Raw genomic sequence first — 25,788 nt, 5'->3', positions numbered from 1 at the left:
TATAATCTATCTAGTATATTAGTAGCCTGTATGAAACAGCTTGCTAGGGTGATCTGATTTTCACTGTCATTACGTACCATCACAAATGGAATCAATGATTTGAGAGCACATGCATGACAGTTAGTATGAGTCATATAAATTTTGCATCACTAATACTCTCTGGTTTCCTTTTTAATCATGTTCCTAAGTGTCAAAAATGACTTATCCCCATTATTTGTCTCATCATATGAACATTAACAGCCATGTCAGGCAGAAATTCCAAGAAGAACCAGAGGCTTGGTTCATCACGACGAGGTCCTAAAGGTCTTAACAGAAATGCAGAGAAAGATGATGATGATGATGATAGGTTTCAGCAAACTGCAGAGTCTGAGGTTGGGCGAGATGAATTTCATGCCATCAGTGCAACCCAGTTTGATCATCCACCAAGCTCAAGTATTGAACAACAAACATCTGCCTTAGAATGTCCTCCACATGCAAGGGGTCACAAGGATTCACCCATGAAGACTGAACTGCCAGAACGGAAAAGAAAAATGGGTTCAACTCGCAAGAGTACTGGTACGTTTAAAGGTGAGGGAAAACTTCATGACGTGAGGACCACTGAAGAGTTAGATGAAGAATATGTAACTCAAACAAGCACATCAACCACTGAGGAACAACATGCTTCTCTAACAGAAGAAGAACAATCAAGTTTTCCTTCTGATTTATCCCTTCAGACCAAAAGTTCTGGTTTTGGAAAGGAGTCTGTAACAACTCTTATGTTTGCAGTTTCAGAAAATAAAGAAAAAGATACAATCCACCATCAAGAAATAACCTCTCATTCATATGAGGTAGTAAGTGATGTGCCTATAGACGAGGCTATGGGGCCATCTGTCCATTCTATCGCTGTCACAGTAGCTGAAAATGTAGGTGTGCAAGAACATTCACGAAACATGACAGAGAATGAAAGTAAAGAAGAAGTCATGGGCGAAGCAAAGTTGAAAATGTCAGAAGAGATGGCGCAAACATGGGATGATGTGGCAAGAGATGATCCATCGTCCCACACAAAATCAGCTTTGCTTTTAAGTCAGTCTCTATTGGCTGATAGAGCTGAGCTGAAGGTGCCTGATGTTTCGGCTGGAACTGAAACTATGAACCAATCAGTTGCTTTTCCCCTTGTTGATTCAGAAAAGCCCCTACCTGAAACGTTTAGCCACCATAGGACTCCATTACTGAACGAGGACTTGGATTTTAATTTTGGTTCACACACTGAAGATTTTGATGTTCTAAAAGTTTTGAAAGAAGCAGGAAGTCATTTAAGTGATAAAGACCAACATATGTCTGATACAAGAAAAGAAGCCAAGAAGGTGGTTCTAAAGCAGAAAGAGGAACCACAATTAGAGGAACTTGCGTTGCAGGATCAAGAATCTTCATTAAGTCAACATGACATAGCTACTCCAGATAATAACTCTGATTGCTCTATGGTTCAACACATAGTGGGAGGAAGTAGAAGTTTTGATATGCCTGTGTCTAATATTAGCCATGCTGAACCCACAACAACCAATTTACCACATGAGATGAGGGATGCAGTTGAAGAAAGGCAAGAGATTCGTATAGAAATGAAACAAGAAAATAATGTTTGTAATGTTGCTTCAGTAACACGTGATACTCTGACTGATTTATTGTCTATTACGGAAGAAGATGAAGATACCCACAGTTTAGCAACGAGAGAAAATGAGAATATGAGGGATGAAAGAGGATCTGAAACAGAATATGCATTTGAAATGACAGACCAGGGTGAAGTAAGAGATCACAATGTAACACAAATAATAATGGATGTAAGAGATAATGAAAAAGATGTTGAAACAAGCACAGAGACCATTTGGATTTCACACCAGAAACCATGTGATATTTCAACTGAAAATAAGGAGCAAGGACAAGAGTATTATTCATCAAATATATCTCTAACACACAGTCCACCACAAGATGATGCTGGGAAGATGCTAGAAAATGAGGAGGTTAGAAAAGACAAAAAACAGACTGAGAATACTGCAGTTAATGATGTGACCTCAAAGTCAGAGGAAATGATTAGTTTTGAAGACTCAGCAACAGATAGAGGATCTCACGCTCACAAACAACTGTTTATGCAATCTCCTGATAAAGGAGGATATGACTTGCATGGAAATGATGAGAAAAGTGAAAAGGAAGAAATACTTTTCAGTGTAGAATCAGAGAATGCAGCTTTTGATAGAGGCAATGAGAGAAGTGAAGCAACATATGGAATTAAGGAGATGGATGCAGCACCAGTCCTGACATTAGATGTGGGAGAGGCAGACCTACATTTAGAAATTGAAGCACAGAACAAAACATTTGACTCAACAAACAGTGAAGCAGATGGAACAGAAGAGAATGTCAATAGTGCCAGTGTTTCAGTCAGAGAAAACAAAGTTATTGGAAATACAGTGGAGCATAATATGACTGCTGAGTCAGATTTTCTTCAGAGTTCTCCTGATGCACACAAGGAAGCATTGAACGTATCTGAAAATGCTGAAAAAGAAGTTTCAGGAGAAACAATTCTCAAGCAAAGTGACATCAACATTGTTCCTGAAGTTTTTCATGGAGAGGAGGCACACGCAAAATCAAGTCCAATTGTTCACAAGCGAAAAATGGGCTCAGCTCGAAGACCTCTCAAAGGGAAAAAAGGTCAAAGAAAAGAAATAAAACATCATGATGAAAATGAGACACTTGACAGTGAAGATATGATCAATGTAGAGAAAGAAACTTTCAGACTGGAGAGTGAACCCAGTCCAGATGAATCTACATTACAAAGCTTAAAAGACGGAGCTGAAGAAAAGCAGATGGAAATATGTGGGAAGAATGATGTTGGTCTTGTTGAAGGGTCTGAATCTGCTCTCCTGCAGTCATCATGTAGTTCAGATTTAGTGTCTGAGGAATCCACTGCAATAAGTATCTGTCACATCACAGAATCACAAACCCTCACAAAAATTGATGAAGAGTCCCAGGAAAATACTGGAGATGCTGAAAGAGTGACCGCAGAGGGAAACAAAGACTTACAATTAGAAACTGACTCACAGAACAAAACATTTGACTTAGCAACCAGTGAAGCAGAAGGAACAGAAGAGAACATCCAGGATGTTAGTGTGACATTAATTAGAGAAGTAGAAGTTATTGGAGATACAGATACAGTGGAGACTAATATGACTACTGAGTCTGATTTCCTTCAAACGTCTCCTGATGCACACATAGAAGCACTGAAAGTATCTAAAAATGCAGAGAAAGAAGTTTCAGGAGAAACAGACACAATTCCTGAACAAAGTGACATCAGCATCATTTCTGCAGATTCTCACAGAGAAGAGACACACTCAAAATCAAGTCCAGTTATTCACAAGAGAAAAATGGGTTCAACTCGTAGACCTCTCAAAGGGAATACAGGACAAAGAAAAGATGATGAAAAAGAAATCTTCAATTTGGATAATGAACCCAGTCCAGATGAATCCAGATATACTGAAGTGAGTATCGGTGACATTTCAGAATCTCAAACCCTCACAAAAATTGATGAAGAGTCCCAGGAAAATACTGGAGATGCTGAAAGAGTGGCAGCAGAGGGAAACAAAGGCTTACAATTAGAAACTGACTCACAGAACAAAACATTTGACTTAGCAACCAGTGAAGCAGAAGGAACAGAAGAGAACATCCAGGACTTTAGTGTGACGTTAATTAGAGAAGTAGAAGTTATTGGAGATACAGATACAGTGGAGACTAATATGACTACTGAGTCTGATTTTCTTCAAACGTCTCCTGATGCACACATGGAAGCACTGAAAGTATCTAAAAATGCCGAGAAAAAAGTTTCAGGAGAAACAGACACAATTCCTGAACAAAGTGACATCAGCATCATTCCTGCAGATTCTCACAGAGAAGAGACACACTCAAAATCAAGTCCAGTTATTCACAAGAGAAAAATGGGCTCAACTCGTAGACCTCTCAAAGGGAATAAAGGACGAAGAAAAGATCATAATGAAAAAGAAATCTTCAGTTTGGATGATGAACCCAGTCCAGATGAATCCAGATATGAATTGAGTATCGGTGACATTTCAGAATCTCAAACCATCACAAAAATTCATGCAAGGTCCCATGAAAATATTGGAGATATAGCACCAGCAGAGGGAGACACAGAATCACACTCAGAAAACAAAGTGTTTGACTCAACAGCGTTTGAAGGAGAAGTTGAAGTCAGAGAAGTTGAAGTTATTGGAGATACTGTGGGCAGTAATATGACTACTGAATCAGATTTTCATAAGACTTCTGATGCAAACAAAGAAACGTTGAAAGTATCTGAAAATTCTGATAGTGAATATTTAAGTGATGCACTCACAAATTCGCAATCAGAAATTCAACCACAAAACAAAATGACTGACTTAACATCTGAAGCAGAAAGAACAGAAGATACCATCTGTGAAGCTAGTGTTTCAGTCAGAGAAGATGAGTTTACTGTAGATACGGTTATAGCGGACAGTAATATGACTATAGAGTCAGATTTGCTTCAAAATGACACTTTAAATGATGCTAAAAGCACAGAGAGTGTTTCTTCTGTGACGGATTCTGTCCTTCTTGTGCAAGATGATGTCACTGAAGGATCAAGACAGACAGACACGTTTCCTGAGCAAAGTGACATCAGCATCATTCCTGGAGATTCTCATGGGGAGGAGGCACACTCAATATCAAGTCCAATTGTTCACAAGCGAAAAATGGGCTCAACACGTAGACCTGTGAGAGGCAACAAAGGACAAAGTAAACAATTAGAACATCATGAAGAAAATGAGACACTTGATAGTGACAGTGTGATCAATGCAGAGAAAGAAACAATTAGTTTGGAGGATGAACCCAGTCCAGATGAATCTACATTACTAAGTTTAAAAGATGTAGCTAAAGAACAGGAGATGGAAATATGTGAGAAGAATGATGTTGGTCTTGTTGAAGGGTCTGAATCTGCTCTTCTGCAGTCACCATGTAGTTCAGATTTAGTGTCTGAGGAATCCACTGCAATAAGTATCTGTCACATCACAGAATCACAAACCCTCACAAAAATTGATGAAGTATCCCAAGAAAATACTGGAGATGCTGAAAGAGTGGCAGCAGAGGAAGACAAAGGCTTACAATTAGAAACTGACTCACAGAACAAAACATTTGACTTAGCAACCAGTGAAGCAGAAGGAACAGAAGATAACATCCAGGATGTTAGTGTGACGTTGATCAGAGAAGCTGAAGTTATTGGAGATACAGATACAGTGGAGACTAATATGACTACTGAGTCTGATTTTCTTCAAATGTCTCCTGATGCACACATGGAAGCACTGAAAGTATCTAAAAATGCAGAGAAAGAAGTTTCAGGAGAAACAGACACAATTCCTGAACAAAGTGACATCAGCATCATTCCTGCAGATTCTCACAGAGAAGAGACACACTCAAAATCAAGTCCAGTTATTCACAAGAGAAAAATGGGTTCAACTCGTAGACCTCTCAAAGGGAATACAGGACAAAGAAAAGATCATCATGAAAAAGAAATCTTCAGTTTGGATGATGAACCCAGTCCAGATGAATCCAGATATGAATTGAGTATCGGTGACATTTCAGAATCTCAAACCATCACAAAAATTCATGCAGGGTCCCATGAAAATATTGGAGATGTTGATATAGCACCAGCAGAGGGAGACACAGAATCACACTCAGAAAACAAAGTGTTTGACTCGACAGCATTTGAAGGAGAAGTTGAAGTCAGAGAAGTTGAAGTTATTGGAGATACTGTGGGCAGTAATATGACTACTGAATCAGATTTTCATAAGACTTCTGATGCAAACAAAGAAACGTTGAAAGTATCTGAAAATTCTGATAGTGAATATTTAAGTGATGCACTCACAAATTCGCAATCAGAAATTCAACCACAAAACAAAATGACTGACTTAACATCTGAAGCAGAAAGAACAGAAGATACCATCTGTGAAGCTAGTGTTTCAGTCAGAGAAGATGAGTTTACTGTAGATACGGTTATAGCGGACAGTAATATGACTATAGAGTCAGATTTGCTTCAAAATTACACTTTGAATGATGCTAAAAACACAGAGAGTGTTTCTTCTGTGACGGATTCTGTCCTTCTTGTGCAAGATGATGTCACTGAAGGATCAAGACAGACAGACACGTTTCCTGAGCAAAGTGACATCAGCATCATTCCTGCAGATTCTCACAGAGAAGAGACACACTCAAAATCAAGTCCAGTTATTCACAAGAGAAAAATGGGTTCAACTCGTAGACCTCTCAAAGGAAATACAGGACAAAGAAAAGATGATGAAAAAGAAATCTTCAATTTGGATAATGAACCCAGTCCAGATGAATCCAGATATACTGAAGTGAGTATCGGTGACATTTCAGAATCTCAAACCATCACAAAAATCCATGCAGGGTCCCAGGAAAATACTGGAGATGTTGAAAGAGTGCCAGCAGAGGGAGACACAGAATCACACTCAGAAAACAAAACGTTTGACTCAGTATTTGAAGGAGAAGCAACAGAAGAAAACATGTGTAAAGCTAGCGTTTTAGTCAGAGAAGTCGAGTTTATTGGAGATGCAATTATAGTGGAGAGTAATATGACTACTGAGTCAGATTTGATTCAAAATAACACTTCCTCTGAAGCAAAACTGGAAGCAATAAAAGTATCTGACAATCCTGTGCATGACGTTCTAGAAGAAACAGATGAAATTCCCAAGCAAAGTGACACCAAAATCATTCCTGAAGATACTCAGAAAGAGGAGGCACACTCAAAATTCACAGTTACTCACAAGAGAAAAATGGGCTCAACACGTAGACCTCTCAGAGGGAACAAAGGACAAAGAAAAGAAATAGAACATCATGGTGCAATTGAGACACTTGATAGTGACAGTGTGATCAATGCAGAGAAAGAAACAATTAGTTTGGAGGATGAACCCAGTCCAGATGAATCTACATTACAAAGCACAAAAGATGGAGTTAAAGAACAGGAGATGGAAATATGTGAGAAGAATGATGTTGGTCTTGTTGAAGGGTCTGAATCTGCTCTCCTGCAGTCATCATGTAGTTCAGATTTAGTGTCTGAGGAATCCACTGCAATAAGTATCTGTCACATCACAGAATCACAAACCCTCACAAAAATTGATGAAGGGTCCCAGGAAAATACTGGAGATGCTGAAAGAGTGGCAGCAGAGGAAGACAAAGACTTACAATTAGAAATTGACTCACAGAACAAAACATTTGACTTAGCAACCAGTGAAGCAGAAGGAACAGAAGAGAACATCCAGGATGTTAGTGTGACATTAATTAGAGAAGTAGAAGTTATTGGAGATACAGATACAGTGGAGACTAATATGACTACTGAGTCTGATTTTCTTCAAATGTCTCCTGATGCACACATGGAAGCACTGAAAGTATCTAAAGATGCAGAGAAAGAAGTTTCAGGAGAAACAGACACAATTCCTGAACAAAGTGACATCAGCATCATTTCTGCAGATTCACACAGAGAAGAGACACACTCAAAATCAAGTCCAGTTATTCACAAGAGAAAAATGGGCTCAACTCGTAGACCTCTCAAAGGGAATAAAGGACGAAGAAAAGATGATGAAAAAGAAATCTTCAATTTGGATAATGAACCCAGTCCAGATGAATCCAGATATACTGAAGTGAGTATCGGTGACATTTCAGAATCTCAAACCCTCACAAAAATCCATGCAGGGTACCAGGAAAATACTGGAGATGTTGAAAGAGTGCCAGCAGAGGGAGACACAGAATCACACTCAGAAAACAAAACGTTTGACTCAGTATTTGAAGGAGAAGCAACAGAAGAAAACATGTGTAAAGCTAGCGTTTTAGTCAGAGAAGTCGAGTTTATTGGAGATGCAATTATAGTGGAGAGTAATATGACTACTGAGTCAGATTTGATTCAAAATAACACTTCCTCTGAAGCAAAACTGGAAGCAATAAAAGTATCTGACAATCCTGTGCATGACGTTCTAGAAGAAACAGATGAAATTCCCAAGCAAAGTGACACCAAAATCATTCCTGAAGATACTCAGAAAGAGGAGGCACATTCAAAATTCACAGTTACTCACAAGAGAAAAATGGGCTCAACACGTAGACCTCTCAGAGGGAACAAAGGACAAAGAAAAGAAATAGAACATCATGGTGCAATTGAGACACTTGATAGTGACAGTGTGATCAATGCAGAGAAAGAAACAATTAGTTTGGAGGATGAACCCAGTCCAGATGAATCTACATTACAAAGCACAAAAGATGGAGTTAAAGAACAGGAGATGGAAATATGTGAGAAGAATGATGTTGGTCTTGTTGAAGGGTCTGAATCTGCTCTCCTGCAGTCATCATGTAGTTCAGATTTAGTGTCTGAGGAATCCACTGCAATAAGTATCTGTCACATCACAGAATCACAAACCCTCACAAAAATTGATGAAGGGTCCCAGGAAAATACTGGAGATGCTGAAAGAGTGGCAGCAGAGGAAGACAAAGACTTACAATTAGAAATTGACTCACAGAACAAAACATTTGACTTAGCAACCAGTGAAGCAGAAGGAACAGAAGAGAACATCCAGGATGTTAGTGTGACATTAATTAGAGAAGTAGAAGTAATTGGAGATACAGATACAGTGGAGAGTCATATGACTACTGAGTCTGATTTTCTTCAAACGTCTCCTGATGCACACATGGAAGCACTGAAAGTATCTAAAAATGCTGAGAAAGAAGTTTCAGGAGAAACAGACACAATTCCTGAACAAAGTGACATCAGCATCATTCCTGCAGATTCTCACAGAGAAGAGACACACTCAAAATCAAGTCCAGTTATTCACAAGAGAAAAATGGGTTCAACACGTAGACCTCTCAAAGGGAATAAAGGACTTAGAAAAGGTCATCATGAAAAAGAAATCTTCAATTTGGATAATGAACCCAGTCCAGATGAATCCAGATATACTGAAGTGAGTATCGGTGACATTTCAGAATCTCAAACCATCACAAAAATCCATGCAGGGTACCAGGAAAATACTGGAGATGTTGAAAGAGCACCAGAAGAGGCAGACACAGAATCACACTCAGAAAACAAAGTGTTTGACTCAACAGCATTTGAAGGAGAAGTTGAAGTCAGAGAAGTTGAAGTTATTGGAGATACTGTGGGCAGTAATATGACTACTGAATCAGATTTTCATCAGACTTCTGATGCAAACAAAGAAACGTTGAAAGTATCTGAAAATTCTGATAGTGAATATTTAAGTGATGCACTCACAAATTCGCAATCAGAAATTCAACCACAAAACAAAATGACTGACTTAACATCTGAAGCAGAAAGAACAGAAGATACCATCTGTGAAGCTAGTGTTTCAGTCAGAGAAGATGAGTTTACTGTAGATACGGTTATAGCGGACAGTAATATGACTATAGAGTCAGATTTGCTTCAAAATGACACTTTAAATGATGCTAAAAACACAGAGAGTGTTTCTTCTGTGATGGATTCTGTCCTTCTTGTGCAAGATGATGTCACTGAAGGATCAAGACAGACAGACACAATTCCTGAACAAAGTGACATCAGCATCATTTCTGCAGATTCTCACAGAGAAGAGACACACTCAAAATCAAGTCCAGTTATTCACAAGAGAAAAATGGGTTCAACTCGTAGACCTCTCAAAGGGAATACAGGACAAAGAAAAGATGATGAAAAAGAAATCTTCAATTTGGATAATGAACCCAGTCCAGATGAATCTAGATATACTGAAGTGAGTATCGGTGATATTTCAGAATCTCAAACCCTCACAAAAATTGATGAAGAGTCCCAGGAAAATACTGGAGATGCTGAAAGAGTGGCAGCAGAGGAAGACAAAGACTTAAAATTAGAAATTGACTCACAGAACAAAACATTTGACTTAGCAACCAGTGAAGCAGAAGGAACAGAAGATAACATCCAGGATGTTAGTGTGACATTAATTAGAGAAGTAGAAGTTATTGGAGATACAGATACAGTGGAGACTAATATGACTACTGAGTCTGATTTCCTTCAAACGTCTCCTGATGCACACATGGAAGCACTGAAAGTATCTAAAGATGCAGAGAAAGAAGTTTCAGGAGAAACAGACACAATTCCTGAACAAAGTGACATCAGCATCATTCCTGCAGATTCTCACAGAGAAGAGACACACTCAAAATCAAGTCCAGTTATTCACAAGAGAAAAATGGGCTCAACTCGTAGACCTCTCAAAGGGAATAAAGGACGAAGAAAAGATGATGAAAAAGAAATCTTCAATTTGGATAATGAACCCAGTCCAGATGAATCCAGATATACTGAAGTGAGTATCGGTGACATTTCAGAATCTCAAACCCTCACAAAAATCCATGCAGGGTACCAGGAAAATACTGGAGATGTTGAAAGAGTGCCAGCAGAGGGAGACACAGAATCACACTCAGAAAACAAAACGTTTGACTCAGTATTTGAAGGAGAAGCAACAGAAGAAAACATGTGTAAAACTAGCGTTTTAGTCAGAGAAGTCGAGTTTATTGGAGATGCAATTATAGTGGAGAGTAATAAGACTACTGAGTCAGATTTGATTCAAAATAACACTTCCTCTGAAGCAAAACTGGAAGCAATAAAAGTATCTGACAATCCTGTGCATGACGTTCTAGAAGAAACAGATGAAATTCCCAAGCAAAGTGACACCAAAATCATTCCTGAAGATACTCAGAAAGAGGAGGCACACTCAAAATTCACAGTTACTCACAAGAGAAAAATGGGCTCAACACGTAGACCTCTCAGAGGGAACAAAGGACAAAGAAAAGAAATAGAACATCATGGTGCAATTGAGACACTTGATAGTGACAGTGTGATCAATGCAGAGAAAGAAACAATTAGTTTGGAGGATGAACCCAGTCCAGATGAATCTACATTACAAAGCACAAAAGATGGAGTTAAAGAACAGGAGATGGAAATATGTGAGAAGAATGATGTTGGTCCTGTTGAAGGGTCTGAATCTGCTCTTCTGCAGTCATCATGTAGTTCAGATTTAGTGTCTGAGGAATCCACTGCAATAAGTATCTGTCACATCACAGAATCACAAACCCTCACAAAAATTGATGAAGAGTCCCAGGAAAATACTGGAGATGCTGAAAGAGTGGCAGCAGAGGGAAACAAAGGCTTACAATTAGAAACTGACTCACAGAACAAAACATTTGACTTAGCAACCAGTGAAGCAGAAGGAACAGAAGAGAACATCCAGGACTTTAGTGTGACGTTAATTAGAGAAGTAGAAGTTATTGGAGATACAGATACAGTGGAGACTAATATGACTACTGAGTCTGATTTTCTTCAAACGCCTCCTGATGCACACATGGAAGCACTGAAAGTATCTAAAAATGCCGAGAAAAAAGTTTCAGGAGAAACAGACACAATTCCTGAACAAAGTGACATCAGCATCATTGCTGCAGATTCTCACAGAGAAGAGACACACTCAAAATCAAGTCCAGTTATTCACAAGAGAAAAATGGGCTCAACTCGTAGACCTCTCAAAGGGAATAAAGGACGAAGAAAAGATCATAATGAAAAAGAAATCTTCAGTTTGGATGATGAACCCAGTCCAGATGAATCCAGATATGAATTGAGTATCGGTGACATTTCAGAATCTCAAACCATCACAAAAATTCATGCAGGGTCCCATGAAAATATTGGAGATGTTGATATAGCACCAGCAGAGGGAGACACAGAATCACACTCAGAAAACAAAGTGTTTGACTCAACAGCGTTTGAAGGAGAAGTTGAAGTCAGAGAAGTTGAAGTTATTGGAGATACTGTGGGCAGTAATATGACTACTGAATCAGATTTTCATAAGACTTCTGATGCAAACAAAGAAACGTTGAAAGTATCTGAAAATTCTTATAGTGAATATTTAAGTGATGCACTCACAAATTCGCAATCAGAAATTCAACCACAAAACAAAATGACTGACTTAACATCTGAAGCAGAAAGAACAGAAGATACCATCTGTGAAGCTAGTGTTTCAGTCAGAGAAGAAGAGTTTACTGTAGATACGGTTATAGCGGACAGTAATATGACTATAGAGTCAGATTTGCTTCAAAATTACACTTTAAATGATGCTAAAAACACAGAGAGTGTTTCTTCTGTGACGGATTCTGTCCTTCTTGTGCAAGATGATGTCACTGAAGGATCAAGACAGACAGACACGTTTCCTGAGCAAAGTGACATCAGCATCATTCCTGGAGATTCTCATGGGGAGGAGGCACACTCAATATCAAGTCCAATTGTTCACAAGCGAAAAATGGGCTCAACACGTGGACCTGTGAGAGGCAACAAAGGACAAAGTAAACAATTAGAACATCATGAAGAAAATGAGACACTTGATAGTGACAGTGTGATCAATGCAGAGAAAGAAACAATTAGTTTGGAGGATGAACCCAGTCCAGATGAATCTACATTACTAAGTTTAAAAGATGTAGCTAAAGAACAGGAGATGGAAATATGTGAGAAGAATGATGTTGGTCTTGTTGAAGGGTCTGAATCTGCTCTCCTGCAGTCATCATGTAGTTCAGATTTAGTGTCTGAGGAATCCACTGCAATAAGTATCTGTCACATCACAGAATCACAAACCCTCACAAAAATTGATGAAGGGTCCCAGGAAAATACTGGAGATGCTGAAAGAGTGGCAGCAGAGGAAGACAAAGACTTACAATTAGAAACTGACTCACAGAACAAAACATTTGACTTAGCAACCAGTGAAGCAGAAGGAACAGAAGATAACATCCAGGATGTTAGTGTGACGTTGATCAGAGAAGCTGAAGTTATTGGAGATACAGATACAGTGGAGACTAATATGACTACTGAGTCTGATTTTCTTCAAATGTCTCCTGATGCACACATGGAAGCACTGAAAGTATCTAAAAATGCAGAGAAAGAAGTTTCAGGAGAAACAGACACAATTCCTGAACAAAGTGACATCAGCATCATTCCTGCAGATTCTCACAGAGAAGAGACACACTCAAAATCAAGTCCAGTTATTCACAAGAGAAAAATGGGTTCAACTCGTAGACCTCTCAAAGGGAATACAGGACAAAGAAAAGATCATCATGAAAAAGAAATCTTCAGTTTGGATGATGAACCCAGTCCAGATGAATCCAGATATGAATTGAGTATCGGTGACATTTCAGAATCTCAAACCATCACAAAAATTCATGCAGGGTCCCATGAAAATATTGGAGATGTTGATATAGCACCAGCAGAGGGAGACACAGAATCACACTCAGAAAACAAAGTGTTTGACTCGACAGCATTTGAAGGAGAAGTTGAAGTCAGAGAAGTTGAAGTTATTGGAGATACTGTGGGCAGTAATATGACTACTGAATCAGATTTTCATAAGACTTCTGATGCAAACAAAGAAACGTTGAAAGTATCTGAAAATTCTGATAGTGAATATTTAAGTGATGCACTCACAAATTCGCAATCAGAAATTCAACCACAAAACAAAATGACTGACTTAACATCTGAAGCAGAAAGAACAGAAGATATCATCTGTGAAGCTAGTGTTTCAGTCAGAGAAGATGAGTTTACTGTAGATACGGTTATAGCGGACAGTAATATGACTATAGAGTCAGATTTGCTTCAAAATGACACTTTAAATGATGCTAAAAACACAGAGAGTGTTTCTTCTGTGACGGATTCTGTCCTTCTTGTGCAAGATGATGTCACTGAAGGATCAAGACAGACAGACACGTTTCCTGAGCAAAGTGACATCAGCATCATTCCTGCAGATTCTCACAGAGAAGAGACACACTCAAAATCAAGTCCAGTTATTCACAAGAGAAAAATGGGTTCAACTCGTAGACCTCTCAAAGGAAATACAGGACAAAGAAAAGATGATGAAAAAGAAATCTTCAATTTGGATAATGAACCCAGTCCAGATGAATCCAGATATACTGAAGTGAGTATCGGTGACATTTCAGAATCTCAAACCATCACAAAAATCCATGCAGGGTCCCAGGAAAATACTGGAGATGTTGAAAGAGTGCCAGCAGAGGGAGACACAGAATCACACTCAGAAAACAAAACGTTTGACTCAGTATTTGAAGGAGAAGCAACAGAAGAAAACATGTGTAAAACTAGCGTTTTAGTCAGAGAAGTTGAGTTTATTGGGGATGCAATTATAGTGGAGAGTAATATGACTACTGAGTCAGATTTGATTCAAAATAACACTTCCTCTGAAGCAAAACTGGAAGCAATAAAAGTATCTGACAATCCTGTGCATGACGTTCTAGAAGAAACAGATGAAATTCCCAAGCAAAGTGACACCACAATCATTCCTGAAGATACTCAGAAAGAGGAGGCACACTCAAAATTCACAGTTACTCACAAGAGAAAAATGGGCTCAACACGTAGACCTCTCAGAGGGAACAAAGGACAAAGAAAAGAAATAGAACATCATGGTGCAATTGAGACACTTGATAGTGACAGTGTGATCAATGCAGAGAAAGAAACAATTAGTTTGGAGGATGAACCCAGTTCAGATGAATCTACATTACTAAGTTTAAAAGATGTAGCTAAAGAACAGGAGATGGAAATATGTGAGAAGAATGATGTTGGTCCTGTTGAAGGGTCTGAATCTGCTCTTCTGCAGTCACCATGTAGTTCAGATTTAGTGTCTGAGGAATCCACTGCAATAAGTATCTGTCACATCACAGAATCACAAACCCTCACAAAAATTGATGAAGTATCCCAAGAAAATACTGGAGATGCTGAAAGAATGGCAGCAGAGGAAGACAAAGACTTACAATTAGAAACTGACTCACAGAACAAAACATTTGACTTAGCAACCAGTGAAGCAGAAGGAACAGAAGAGAACATCCAGGATGTTAGTGTGACGTTAATTAGAGAAGTAGAAGTTATTGGAGATACAGATACAGTGGAGACTAATATGACTACTGAGTCTGATTTTCTTCAAACGTCTCCTGATGCACACATGGAAGCACTGAAAGTATCTAAAAATGCAGAGAAAGAAGTTTCAGGAGAAACAGACACAATTCCTGAACAAAGTGACATCAGCATCATTTCTGCAGATTCACACAGAGAAGAGACACACTCAAAATCAAGTCCAGTTATTCACAAGAGAAAGATGGGTTCAACTCGTAGACCTCTCAAAGGGAATAAAGGACGAAGAAAAGATGATGAAAAAGAAATCTTCAATTTGGATAATGAACCCAGTCCAGATGAATCCAGATATACTGAAGTGAGTATCGGTGACATTTCAGAATCTCAAACCCTCACAAAAATCCATGCAGGGTACCAGGAAAATACTGGAGATGTTGAAAGAGTGCCAGCAGAGGGAGACACAGAATCACACTCAGAAAACAAAGTGTTTGACTCAACAGCATTTGAAGGAGAAGTTGAAGTTATTGGAGATACTGTGGGCAGTAATATGACTACTGAATCAGATTTTCATAAGACTTCTGATGCAAACAAAGAAACGTTGAAAGTATCTGAAAATTCTGATAGTGAATATTTAAGTGATGCACTCACAAATTCGCAATCAGAAATTCAACCACAAAACAAAATGACTGACTTAACATCTGAAGCAGAAAGAACAGAAGATACCATCTGTGAAGCTAGTGTTTCAGTCAGAGAAGAAGAGTTTACTGTAGATACGGTTATAGCGGACAGTAATATGACTATAGAGTCAGATTTGCTTCAAAATGACACTTTAAATGATGCTAAAAACACAGAGAGTGTTTCTTCTGTGACGGATTCTGTCCTTCTTGTGCAAGATGATGTCACTGAAGGATCAAGACAGACAGACACGTTTCCTGAGCAAAGTGACATCAGCATCATTCCTGGAGATTCTCATGGGGAGGAGGCACACTCAATATCAAGTCCAATTGTTCACAAGCGAAAAATGGGCTCAACACGTAGACCTGTGAGAGGCAACAAAGGACAAAGTAAACAATTAGAACATCATGAAGAAAATGAGACACTTGATAGTGACAGTGTGATCAATGCAGAGAAAGAAACAATTAGTTTGGAGGATGAACCCAGTTCAGATGAATCTACATTACTAAGTTTAAAAGATGTAGCTAAAGAACAGGAGATGGAAATATGTGAGAAGAATGATGTCGGTCTTGTTGAAGGGTCTGAATCTGCTCTTCTGCAGTCACCATGTAGTTCAGATTTAGTGTTTGAGGAATCCACTGCAGTAAGTATCTGTCACATCACAGAATCACAAACCCTCACAAAAATTTATGAAGTATCCCAAGAAAATACTGGAGATGCTGAAAGAATGGCAGCAGAGGAAGACAAAGACTTACAATTAGAAATTGACTCACAGAACAAAACATTTGACTTAGCAACCAGTGAAGCAGAAGGAACAGAAGATAACATCCAGGATGTTAGTGTGACGTTGATCAGAGAAGCTGAAGTTATTGGAGATACAGATACAGTGGAGACTAATATGACTACTGAGTCTGATTTTCTTCAAACGTCTCCTGATGCACACATGGAAGCACTGAAAGTATCTAAAAATGCAGAGAAAGAAGTTTCAGGAGAAACAGACACAATTCCTGAACAAAGTGACATCAGCATCATTCCTGCAGATTCTCACAGAGAAGAGACACACTCAAAATCAAGTCCAGTTATTCACAAGAGAAAAATGGGTTCAACTCGTAGACCTCTCAAAGGGAATAAAGGACAAAGAAAAGATGATGAAAAAGAAATCTTCAATTTGGATAATGAACCCAGTCCAGATGAATCTAGATATACTGAAGTGAGTATCGGTGACATTTCAGAATCTCAAACCCTCACAAAAATCCATGCAGGGTACCAGGAAAATACTGGAGATGTTGAAAGAGTGCCAGCAGAGGGAGACACAGAATCACACTCAGAAAACAAAACGTTTGACTCAGTATTTGAAGGAGAAGCAACAGAAGAAAACATATGTAAAGCTAGCGTTTTAGTCAGAGAAGTTGAGTTTATTGAAGATGCAATTATAATTGAGAGTAATATGACTACTGAGTCAGATTTGATTCAAAATAACACTTCCTCTGAAGCAAAACTGGAAGCAATAAAAGTATCTGACAATCCTGTGCATGATGTTCTAGAAGAAACAGATGAAATTGCCAAGCAAAGTGACACCACAATCATTCCTGAAGATACTCAGAAAGAGGAGGCACACTCAAAATTCACAGTTACTCACAAGAGAAAAATGGGCTCAACACGTAGACCTCTCAGAGCGAACAAAGGACAAAGAAACGAAATAGAACATCATGGTGCAATTGAGACACTTGATAGTGACAGTGTGATCAATGCAGAGAAAGAAACAATTAGTTTGGAGGATGAACCCAGTCCAGATGAATCTACATTACAAAGCACAAAAGATGGAGTTAAAGAACAGGAGATGGAAATATGTGAGAAGAATGATGTTGGTCCTGTTGAAGGGTCTGAATCTGCTCTCCTGCAGTCATCATGTAGTTCAGATTTAGTGTCTGAGGAATCCACTCCAATAAGTATCTGTCACATCACAGAATCACAAACCCTCACAAAAATTGATGAAGTATCCCAAGAAAATACTGGAGATGCTGAAAGAATGGCAGCAGAGGAAGACAAAGACTTACAATTAGAAATTGACTCACAGAACAAAACATTTGACTTAGCAACCAGTGAAGCAGAAGGAACAGAAGAGAACATCCAGGATGTTAGTGTGACATTAATTAGAGAAGTAGAAGTTATTGGAGATACAGATACAGTGGAGACTAATATGACTACTGAGTCTGATTTTCTTCAAATGTCTCCTGATGCACACATGGAAGCACTGAAAGTATCTAAAGATGCAGAGAAAGAAGTTTCAGGAGAAACAGACACAATTCCTGAACAAAGTGACATCAGCATCATTTCTGCAGATTCACACAGAGAAGAGACACACTCAAAATCAAGTCCAGTTATTCACAAGAGAAAAATGGGCTCAACTCGTAGACCTCTCAAAGGGAATAAAGGACGAAGAAAAGATGATGAAAAAGAAATCTTCAATTTGGATAATGAACCCAGTCCAGATGAATCCAGATATACTGAAGTGAGTATCGGTGACATTTCAGAATCTCAAACCCTCACAAAAATCCATGCAGGGTACCAGGAAAATACTGGAGATGTTGAAAGAGTGCCAGCAGAGGGAGACACAGAATCACACTCAGAAAACAAAACGTTTGACTCAGTATTTGAAGGAGAAGCAACAGAAGAAAACATATGTAAAGCTAGCGTTTTAGTCAGAGAAGTCGAGTTTATTGGAGATGCAATTATAATGGAGAGTAATATGACTACTGAGTCAGATTTGATTCAAAATAACACTTCCTCTGAAGCAAAACTGGAAGCAATAAAAGTATCTGACAATCCTGTGCATGACGTTCTAGAAGAAACAGATGAAATTCCCAAGCAAAGTGACACCAAAATCATTCCTGAAGATACTCAGAAAGAGGAGGCACACTCAAAATTCACAGTTACTCACAAGAGAAAAATGGGCTCAACACGTAGACCTCTCAGAGGGAACAAAGGACAAAGAAAAGAAATAGAACATCATGGTGCAATTGAGACACTTGATAGTGACAGTGTGATCAATGCAGAGAAAGAAACAATTAGTTTGGAGGATGAACCCAGTCCAGATGAATCTACATTACAAAGCACAAAAGATGGAGTTAAAGAACAGGAGATGGAAATATGTGAGAAGAATGATGTTGGTCTTGTTGAAGGGTCTGAATCTGCTCTCCTGCAGTCATCATGTAGTTCAGATTTAGTGTCTGAGGAATCCACTGCAATAAGTATCTGTCACATCACAGAATCACAAACCCTCACAAAAATTGATGAAGGGTCCCAGGAAAATACTGGAGATGCTGAAAGAGTGGCAGCAGAGGAAGACAAAGACTTACAATTAGAAATTGACTCACAGAACAAAACATTTGACTTAGCAACCAGTGAAGCAGAAGGAACAGAAGAGAACATCCAGGATGTTAGTGTGACGTTGATCAGAGAAGCTGAAGTTATTGGAGATACAGATACAGTGGAGACTAATATGACTACTGAGTCTGATTTTCTTCAAATGTCTCCTGATGCACACATGGAAGCACTGAAAGTATCTAAAAATGCAGAGAAAGAAGTTTCAGGAGAAACAGACACAATTCCTGAACAAAGTGGCATCAGCATCATTCCTGCAGATTCTCACAGAGAAGAGACACACTCAAAATCAAGTCCAGTTATTCACAAGAGAAAAATGGGCTCAACTCGTAGACCTCTCAAAGGGAATAAAGGACTTAGAAAAGGTCATGATGAAAAAGAAATCTTCAATTTGGATAATGAACCCAGTCCAGATGAATCCAGATATACTGAAGTGAGTATCTGTGACATTTCAGAATCTCAAACCATCACAAAAATCCATGCAGGGTACCAGGAAAATACTGGAGATGTTGAAAGAGCACCAGAAGAGGCAGACACAGAATCACACTCAGAAAACAAAGTGTTTGACTCAACAGCATTTGAAGGAGAAGTTGAAGTCAGAGAAGTTGAAGTTATTGGAGATACTGTGGGCAGTAATATGACTACTGAATCAGATTTTCATCAGACTTCTGATGCAAACAAAGAAACGTTGAAAGTATCTGAAAATTCTGATAGTGAATATTTAAGTGATGCACTCACAAATTCGCAATCAGAAATTCAACCACAAAACAAAATGACTGACTTAACATCTGAAGCAGAAAGAACAGAAGATACCATCTGTGAAGCTAGTGTTTCAGTCAGAGAAGATGAGTTTACTGTAGATACGGTTATAGCGGACAGTAATATGACTATAGAGTCAGATTTGCTTCAAAATGACACTTTAAATGATGCTAAAAACACAGCGAGTGTTTCTGCTGTGATGGATTCTGTCCTTCTTGTGCAAGATGATGTCACTGAAGGATCAAGACAGACAGACACAATTCCTGAACAAAGTGACATCAGCATCATTCCTGCAGATTCTCACAGAGAAGAGACACACTCAAAATCAAGTCCAGTTATTCACAAGAGAAAAATGGGTTCAACTCGTAGACCTCTCAAAGGGAATACAGGACAAAGAAAAGATGATGAAAAAGAAATCTTCAATTTGGATAATGAACCCAGTCCAGATGAATCTAGATATACTGAAGTGAGTATCGGTGACATTTCAGAATCTCAAACCCTCACAAAAATTGATGAAGAGTCCCATGAAAATACTGGAGATGCTGAAAGAGTGGCAGCAGAGGAAGACAAAGACTTAAAATTAGAAATTGACTCACAGAACAAAACATTTGACTTAGCAACCAGTGAAGCAGAAGGAACAGAAGATAACATCCAGGATCTTAGTGTGACATTAATTAGAGAAGTAGAAGTTATTGGAGATACAGATACAGTGGAGACTAATATGACTACTGAGTCTGATTTCCTTCAAACGTCTCCTGATGCACACATGGAAGCACTGAAAGTATCTAAAGATGCAGAGAAAGAAGTTTCAGGAGAAACAGACACAATTCCTGAACAAAGTGACATCAGCATCATTCCTGCAGATTCTCACAGAGAAGAGACACACTCAAAATCAAGTCCAGTTATTCACAAGAGAAAAATGGGCTCAACTCGTAGACCTCTCAAAGGGAATAAAGGACGAAGAAAAGATGATGAAAAAGAAATCTTCAATTTGGATAATGAACCCAGTCCAGATGAATCCAGATATACTGAAGTGAGTATCGGTGACATTTCAGAATCTCAAACCCTCACAAAAATCCATGCAGGGTACCAGGAAAATACTGGAGATGTTGAAAGAGTGCCAGCAGAGGGAGACACAGAATCACACTCAGAAAACAAAACGTTTGACTCAGTATTTGAAGGAGAAGCAACAGAAGAAAACATGTGTAAAACTAGCGTTTTAGTCAGAGAAGTCGAGTTTATTGGAGATGCAATTATAGTGGAGAGTAATATGACTACTGAGTCAGATTTGATTCAAAATAACACTTCCTCTGAAGCAAAACTGGAAGCAATAAAAGTATCTGACAATCCTGTGCATGACGTTCTAGAAGAAACAGATGAAATTCCCAAGCAAAGTGACACCAAAATCATTCCTGAAGATACTCAGAAAGAGGAGGCACACTCAAAATTCACAGTTACTCACAAGAGAAAAATGGGCTCAACACGTAGACCTCTCAGAGGGAACAAAGGACAAAGAAAAGAAATAGAACATCATGGTGCAATTGAGACACTTGATAGTGACAGTGTGATCAATGCAGAGAAAGAAACAATTAGTTTGGAGGATGAACCCAGTCCAGATGAATCTACATTACAAAGCACAAAAGATGGAGTTAAAGAACAGGAGATGGAAATATGTGAGAAGAATGATGTTGGTCTTGTTGAAGGGTCTGAATCTGCTCTCCTGCAGTCATCATGTAGTTCAGATTTAGTGTCTGAGGAATCCACTGCAATAAGTATCTGTCACATCACAGAATCACAAACCCTCACAAAAATTGATGAAGGGTCCCAGGAAAATACTGGAGATGCTGAAAGAGTGGCAGCAGAGGAAGACAAAGACTTACAATTAGAAATTGACTCACAGAACAAAACATTTGACTTAGCAACCAGTGAAGCAGAAGGAACAGAAGAGAACATCCAGGATGTTAGTGTGATGTTAATTAGAGAAGTAGAAGTAATTGGAGATACAGATACAGTGGAGAGTCATATGACTACTGAGTCTGATTTTCTTCAAACGTCTCCTGATGCACACATGGAAGCACTGAAAGTATCTAAAAATGCTGAGAAAGAAGTTTCAGGAGAAACAGACACAATTCCTGAACAAAGTGACATCAGCATCATTTCTGCAGATTCTCACAGAGAAGAGACACACTCAAAATCAAGTCCAGTTATTCACAAGAGAAAAATGGGTTCAACACGTAGACCTCTCAAAGGGAATAAAGGACTTAGAAAAGGTCATGATGAAAAAGAAATCTTCAATTTGGATAATGAACCCAGTCCAGATGAATCCAGATATACTGAAGTGAGTATCGGTGACATTTCAGAATCTCAAACCATCACAAAAATCCATGCAGGGTCCCAGGAAAATACTGGAGATGTTGAAAGAGCACCAGAAGAGGCAGACACAGAATCACACTCAGAAAACAAAACAATTTACTCGCCAACATTTGAAGGAGAATCAACAGAAGAGAACTTCTGTGCAGCTAGTGCTTTAGACAGACAGTTTATTGGAGATGCAGTTATAGTGGAGAGTAATATGACTCCAGAGTCAGATTTTATTCAAAATTACACTTCCACTGATGCAAAACCGGAAGCACTGATATCTGAAATTGCTGAGAATGAAATTTCAGGAAAAACAGACACAATTTCCAAACAAAGTGTTCCCAACATCATTCCTGAAAATCTTCATGGAGACGAAGTACACTCAAAATTGAGTCTTAACGTTCATAAGCGGAAAATGGGCTCAACTCGTAGACCTCTCAGAGGGAACAAAGAACAAAGAAAAGAGAGAGTAGAATCCAAGGAAAATAATGAAGATAGTGAAGGAGTGTCAGAAGAGGAAGACACAGAAACACACTCAGAAATTCAAAACCGGGATAAAGTGGTTGATCACAATGTGACACAAGAAATTATTAATATAAGAGATGTTGAAGATGAGGAGAGAAAGACCACGAAGACAGTGGACATGCCAGTGCAGGAGCTATGTGATGATTTGGAACAAAGATCAGATGCATCTCAAACACAAACTGGTCCATCACAGGATTACACTGCCTCACATTTATTAGAGTTCCAAGAAAGAACTGCAGATTTTGTGAGATATAGTAATAATCTTTCTGATGTGGTCGTGTCTGATGCTCTGTTTATGGAGGAAACCCAGATTCATGTGTCATCTAATGATGTTCCTCCAACAGAGGTGGTTGAAATGAATCCAGTCTCCAAAAAGTCTAAGCAGAAGAGAAAAATGGGATCAACTCGGAAGAGAGGGAAGAGGATGGTAAATGAAGAGGAGGTTGAAGAGAAAGAGGGAGAAACTGAAAATACAACAATTGATGATGAGACCACAAAGTCAGAGGAGAAATTAACACTTGAAGAAGCCATTACAGGATCTCTTATACATCAGCAACTGTTCAGTTCATCTGCTGATAAAGAAGGCCATGACATTCAGGATATTGTTTGTAAATCAGATTTGCAGGCAGAAAACTCAGAACAAAACGATCCAAACTCTACTATAAATCACGAACTGTCGATAGAATTTGAATGTTCTTCAAATATTGCTGCTGAAATGGTTTCAGACCTTCTACTGGGAGATGTTGACACATACTTACATCCTAAACAAAGTGTCATTCCTAAAGAGTCTCATAGAGAAGATCAACCAAACTTGAATCCAGTTGTTCAAAAACGAAAAATGGGGTCAACACGTAAGACGCTCAGAGGGAACAAAGGGCAGGGAAGAATTGCAGAATTCAAAAAGATGGATGGAGATAGTGAAGGAATGACACAGGAACAGGATACAGAACGACATTTAGAAACTAGTGCAAGAAAAACTGAATTTGATGAAGAGGTTGAACAAAACTTCCCAGTTGAATTTTCTCATCCAATGGCTCCTTCAAACATGTTCCCTGAACCAGAAAATGGAGTGAAAGAACTTTCTCAGAATATCCATGACCTATCTAAGGTGAGTGAGGAAAATGGGATGGACAATACTGGAAATGACAGTAATAGTCTGAGTGAGGCAATTCATCTCCATAAGGAGACAAACGACAGTTTTTTCTTGACAGTTAGTCACGAAAATGCTCATCAGATCGTGTCAGAGCCTGAACAAACTGAAAACACACAAGAACTAAGAGCCACTCAGGATGATGTTCATGAAAACAACTCTCAAAAAATACCTGCCACCCAAGAAAAGAGGCGAAAGATGGGCTCAACCCGGAGAAATCCTCAAGCAATGCATGGGAAAAATATGTCCGATAATGAAGATGTACTTGGTGTGGCAGAGGATAGAGAGTCTACGAAAGCAGCAGATGATTTGGAAGAAGCATTAAGCATCAGTCAGTCCAAGGAAGTGTCTTCAGTCAGTACCACAGGTCTTGAATCAGAAATGATCATTAGTGCAACTCATTTAAAAGTTGAAAATGATCATCTTCACAGTTCTAGACCAACAGTGCCTGAAACACCTGAAAATACCCTTCAGATATGTGATAATCAGTTAGTAAATGCTGATGTTACCAAACATCCACAGTCAGAGACTCTGACCACTGAGAAGAGAAGAAAGATGGGTTCGACTCGGAAGAATCTCAGAGAAGGAAAAATGCAAAGAAAAAGAGATGGATATGAGGTCATAGAAACTGAAGACACAAATCTGCAGATGTCACAGGACTCTGAAATGAGCTTAGTAAGAGAAAATGTAGGACAACAAATAACTCACAGTTACTCTAATCAGTCAGAGGATTCACTTCTCAGTGAGATAGAGAGAGCATTAAATAAGACATCTCAAAGTTCATCGAGTTGTGATTCGGAATTAATCATCAAAGAGCCAAACCCAGATGACTTATCCAATGCTCCTGATCTCAATATGCCAGAAAACTCAGAAATCAAATCTCTTGAGCCAATGCCATCAGCTCACAGTGAACCCAACTCACCAGAGGGAAGAAGAAGAAAAATGGGTTCAACACGCAAAAATCCCAGACAGCAGCTCAAAGCAGAAAGAGAGGCTGAAGACAAAGAAAATGGGGAGATAGATAAGAACTCAAAGGCAAATAAGCAAGAAAAGAAGAACCTTGAAAGAGTTGAGGTGTCTGTAGTGCATAATATTTCTGAAAACAAACTGAATAAAGAGTATCTCGATGTCTCTAGTGCACACACAAGTAGTAATCAGCTGGAAGAGAGCACTAACCCTGTTAGCCAAGAAAAGACATCTCCATCAACTAAAAGGAAGTTTGGGTCCAGACGTGCTAATAAGGGCAAACAAGGCCTTGGTAGATTGGCTGATTCTGATTTTGGGAATGATTTAGAAGATGGAGATCACAGCTCTGAGGTCAAGGACAAGCTGCACAGTCATGACTTAGCAGTATGTATCTCTTCATTTAGAAAATGTCCTTATATTTTGTATATTTTGTACTTTTAATGGAAATTGTATTTACTTTAAATCACTAACGAATGTCTGTTTTGTTAAGGTTTGTGATCCGTGCCTCACCTTACAACCAGAGAATCAACCAGCTGCTGAGCAGAGGAACATGGAAGCCAAGTATGACACAGAGCTATATAGGAGTTCTTTATGTCTTTGTTATAAGAAAATAATTGAACTTTTTTATTTTTCTCTTTTTCCTTCTCCAGAAATGAAGAAGCTGCTCCAAAAGGCACCGGTGCTGGTCTCGTTTCTTTAGACCATATCATAAAACATGATACCACTGGAGCTAAGCAGACAGTAAATTTAAAGAACAGGAGTGAGTAAAGTGATAAAATATCGTCATGTAATTATACCTAAAAGTTTAATACTCATCTAAACACAAACTCTGTCATATGGTTTCAGATACCGAAGTAGTTCAGTTTAATGTTGTCATGGTTGGAAACAGCTGTGTGGGAAAGACTTCCTTCATAAGACGCTTCCATGAAGGCCAGTTCACTGAGGATTACTGCTCCACTATTGGTGAGTGTTGCGATGGAGGCAGTCTTGTATGCTAAAGCAGCTATACACTATCATTCAAAAA

At 38.8% G+C, this 25,788-nt stretch overlaps 1 protein-coding gene across 2 annotated transcripts in view; it reads left to right on the top strand.

Moving 5' to 3' along the window:
* The window catches only part of LOC306844412 (uncharacterized protein), a 30,245-nt gene that overhangs the window by 626 nt on the left and 3,831 nt on the right, over window positions 1-25,788 (top strand). For both annotated transcript variants that reach the window (XM_079376512.1, XM_079376511.1), the window contains exons 2-5: window positions 241-25,148; window positions 25,255-25,325; window positions 25,415-25,524; window positions 25,611-25,727. In XM_079376512.1, the coding sequence (XP_079232638.1) occupies window positions 243-25,148; window positions 25,255-25,325; window positions 25,415-25,524; window positions 25,611-25,727 (25,204 nt within the window). In that variant the 5' untranslated portion in view covers window positions 241-242. The remainder of the gene's footprint in view (window positions 1-240; window positions 25,149-25,254; window positions 25,326-25,414; window positions 25,525-25,610; window positions 25,728-25,788) is intronic.

The sequence above is a fragment of the Barbus barbus genome (genome assembly GCF_936440315.1).
Source record: "Barbus barbus genome assembly, chromosome: 25".
In the NCBI taxonomy this organism is placed as follows: Eukaryota; Metazoa; Chordata; class Actinopteri; order Cypriniformes; family Cyprinidae; genus Barbus; species Barbus barbus.
This window is presented reverse-complemented; position numbering and strand designations above follow the sequence as displayed.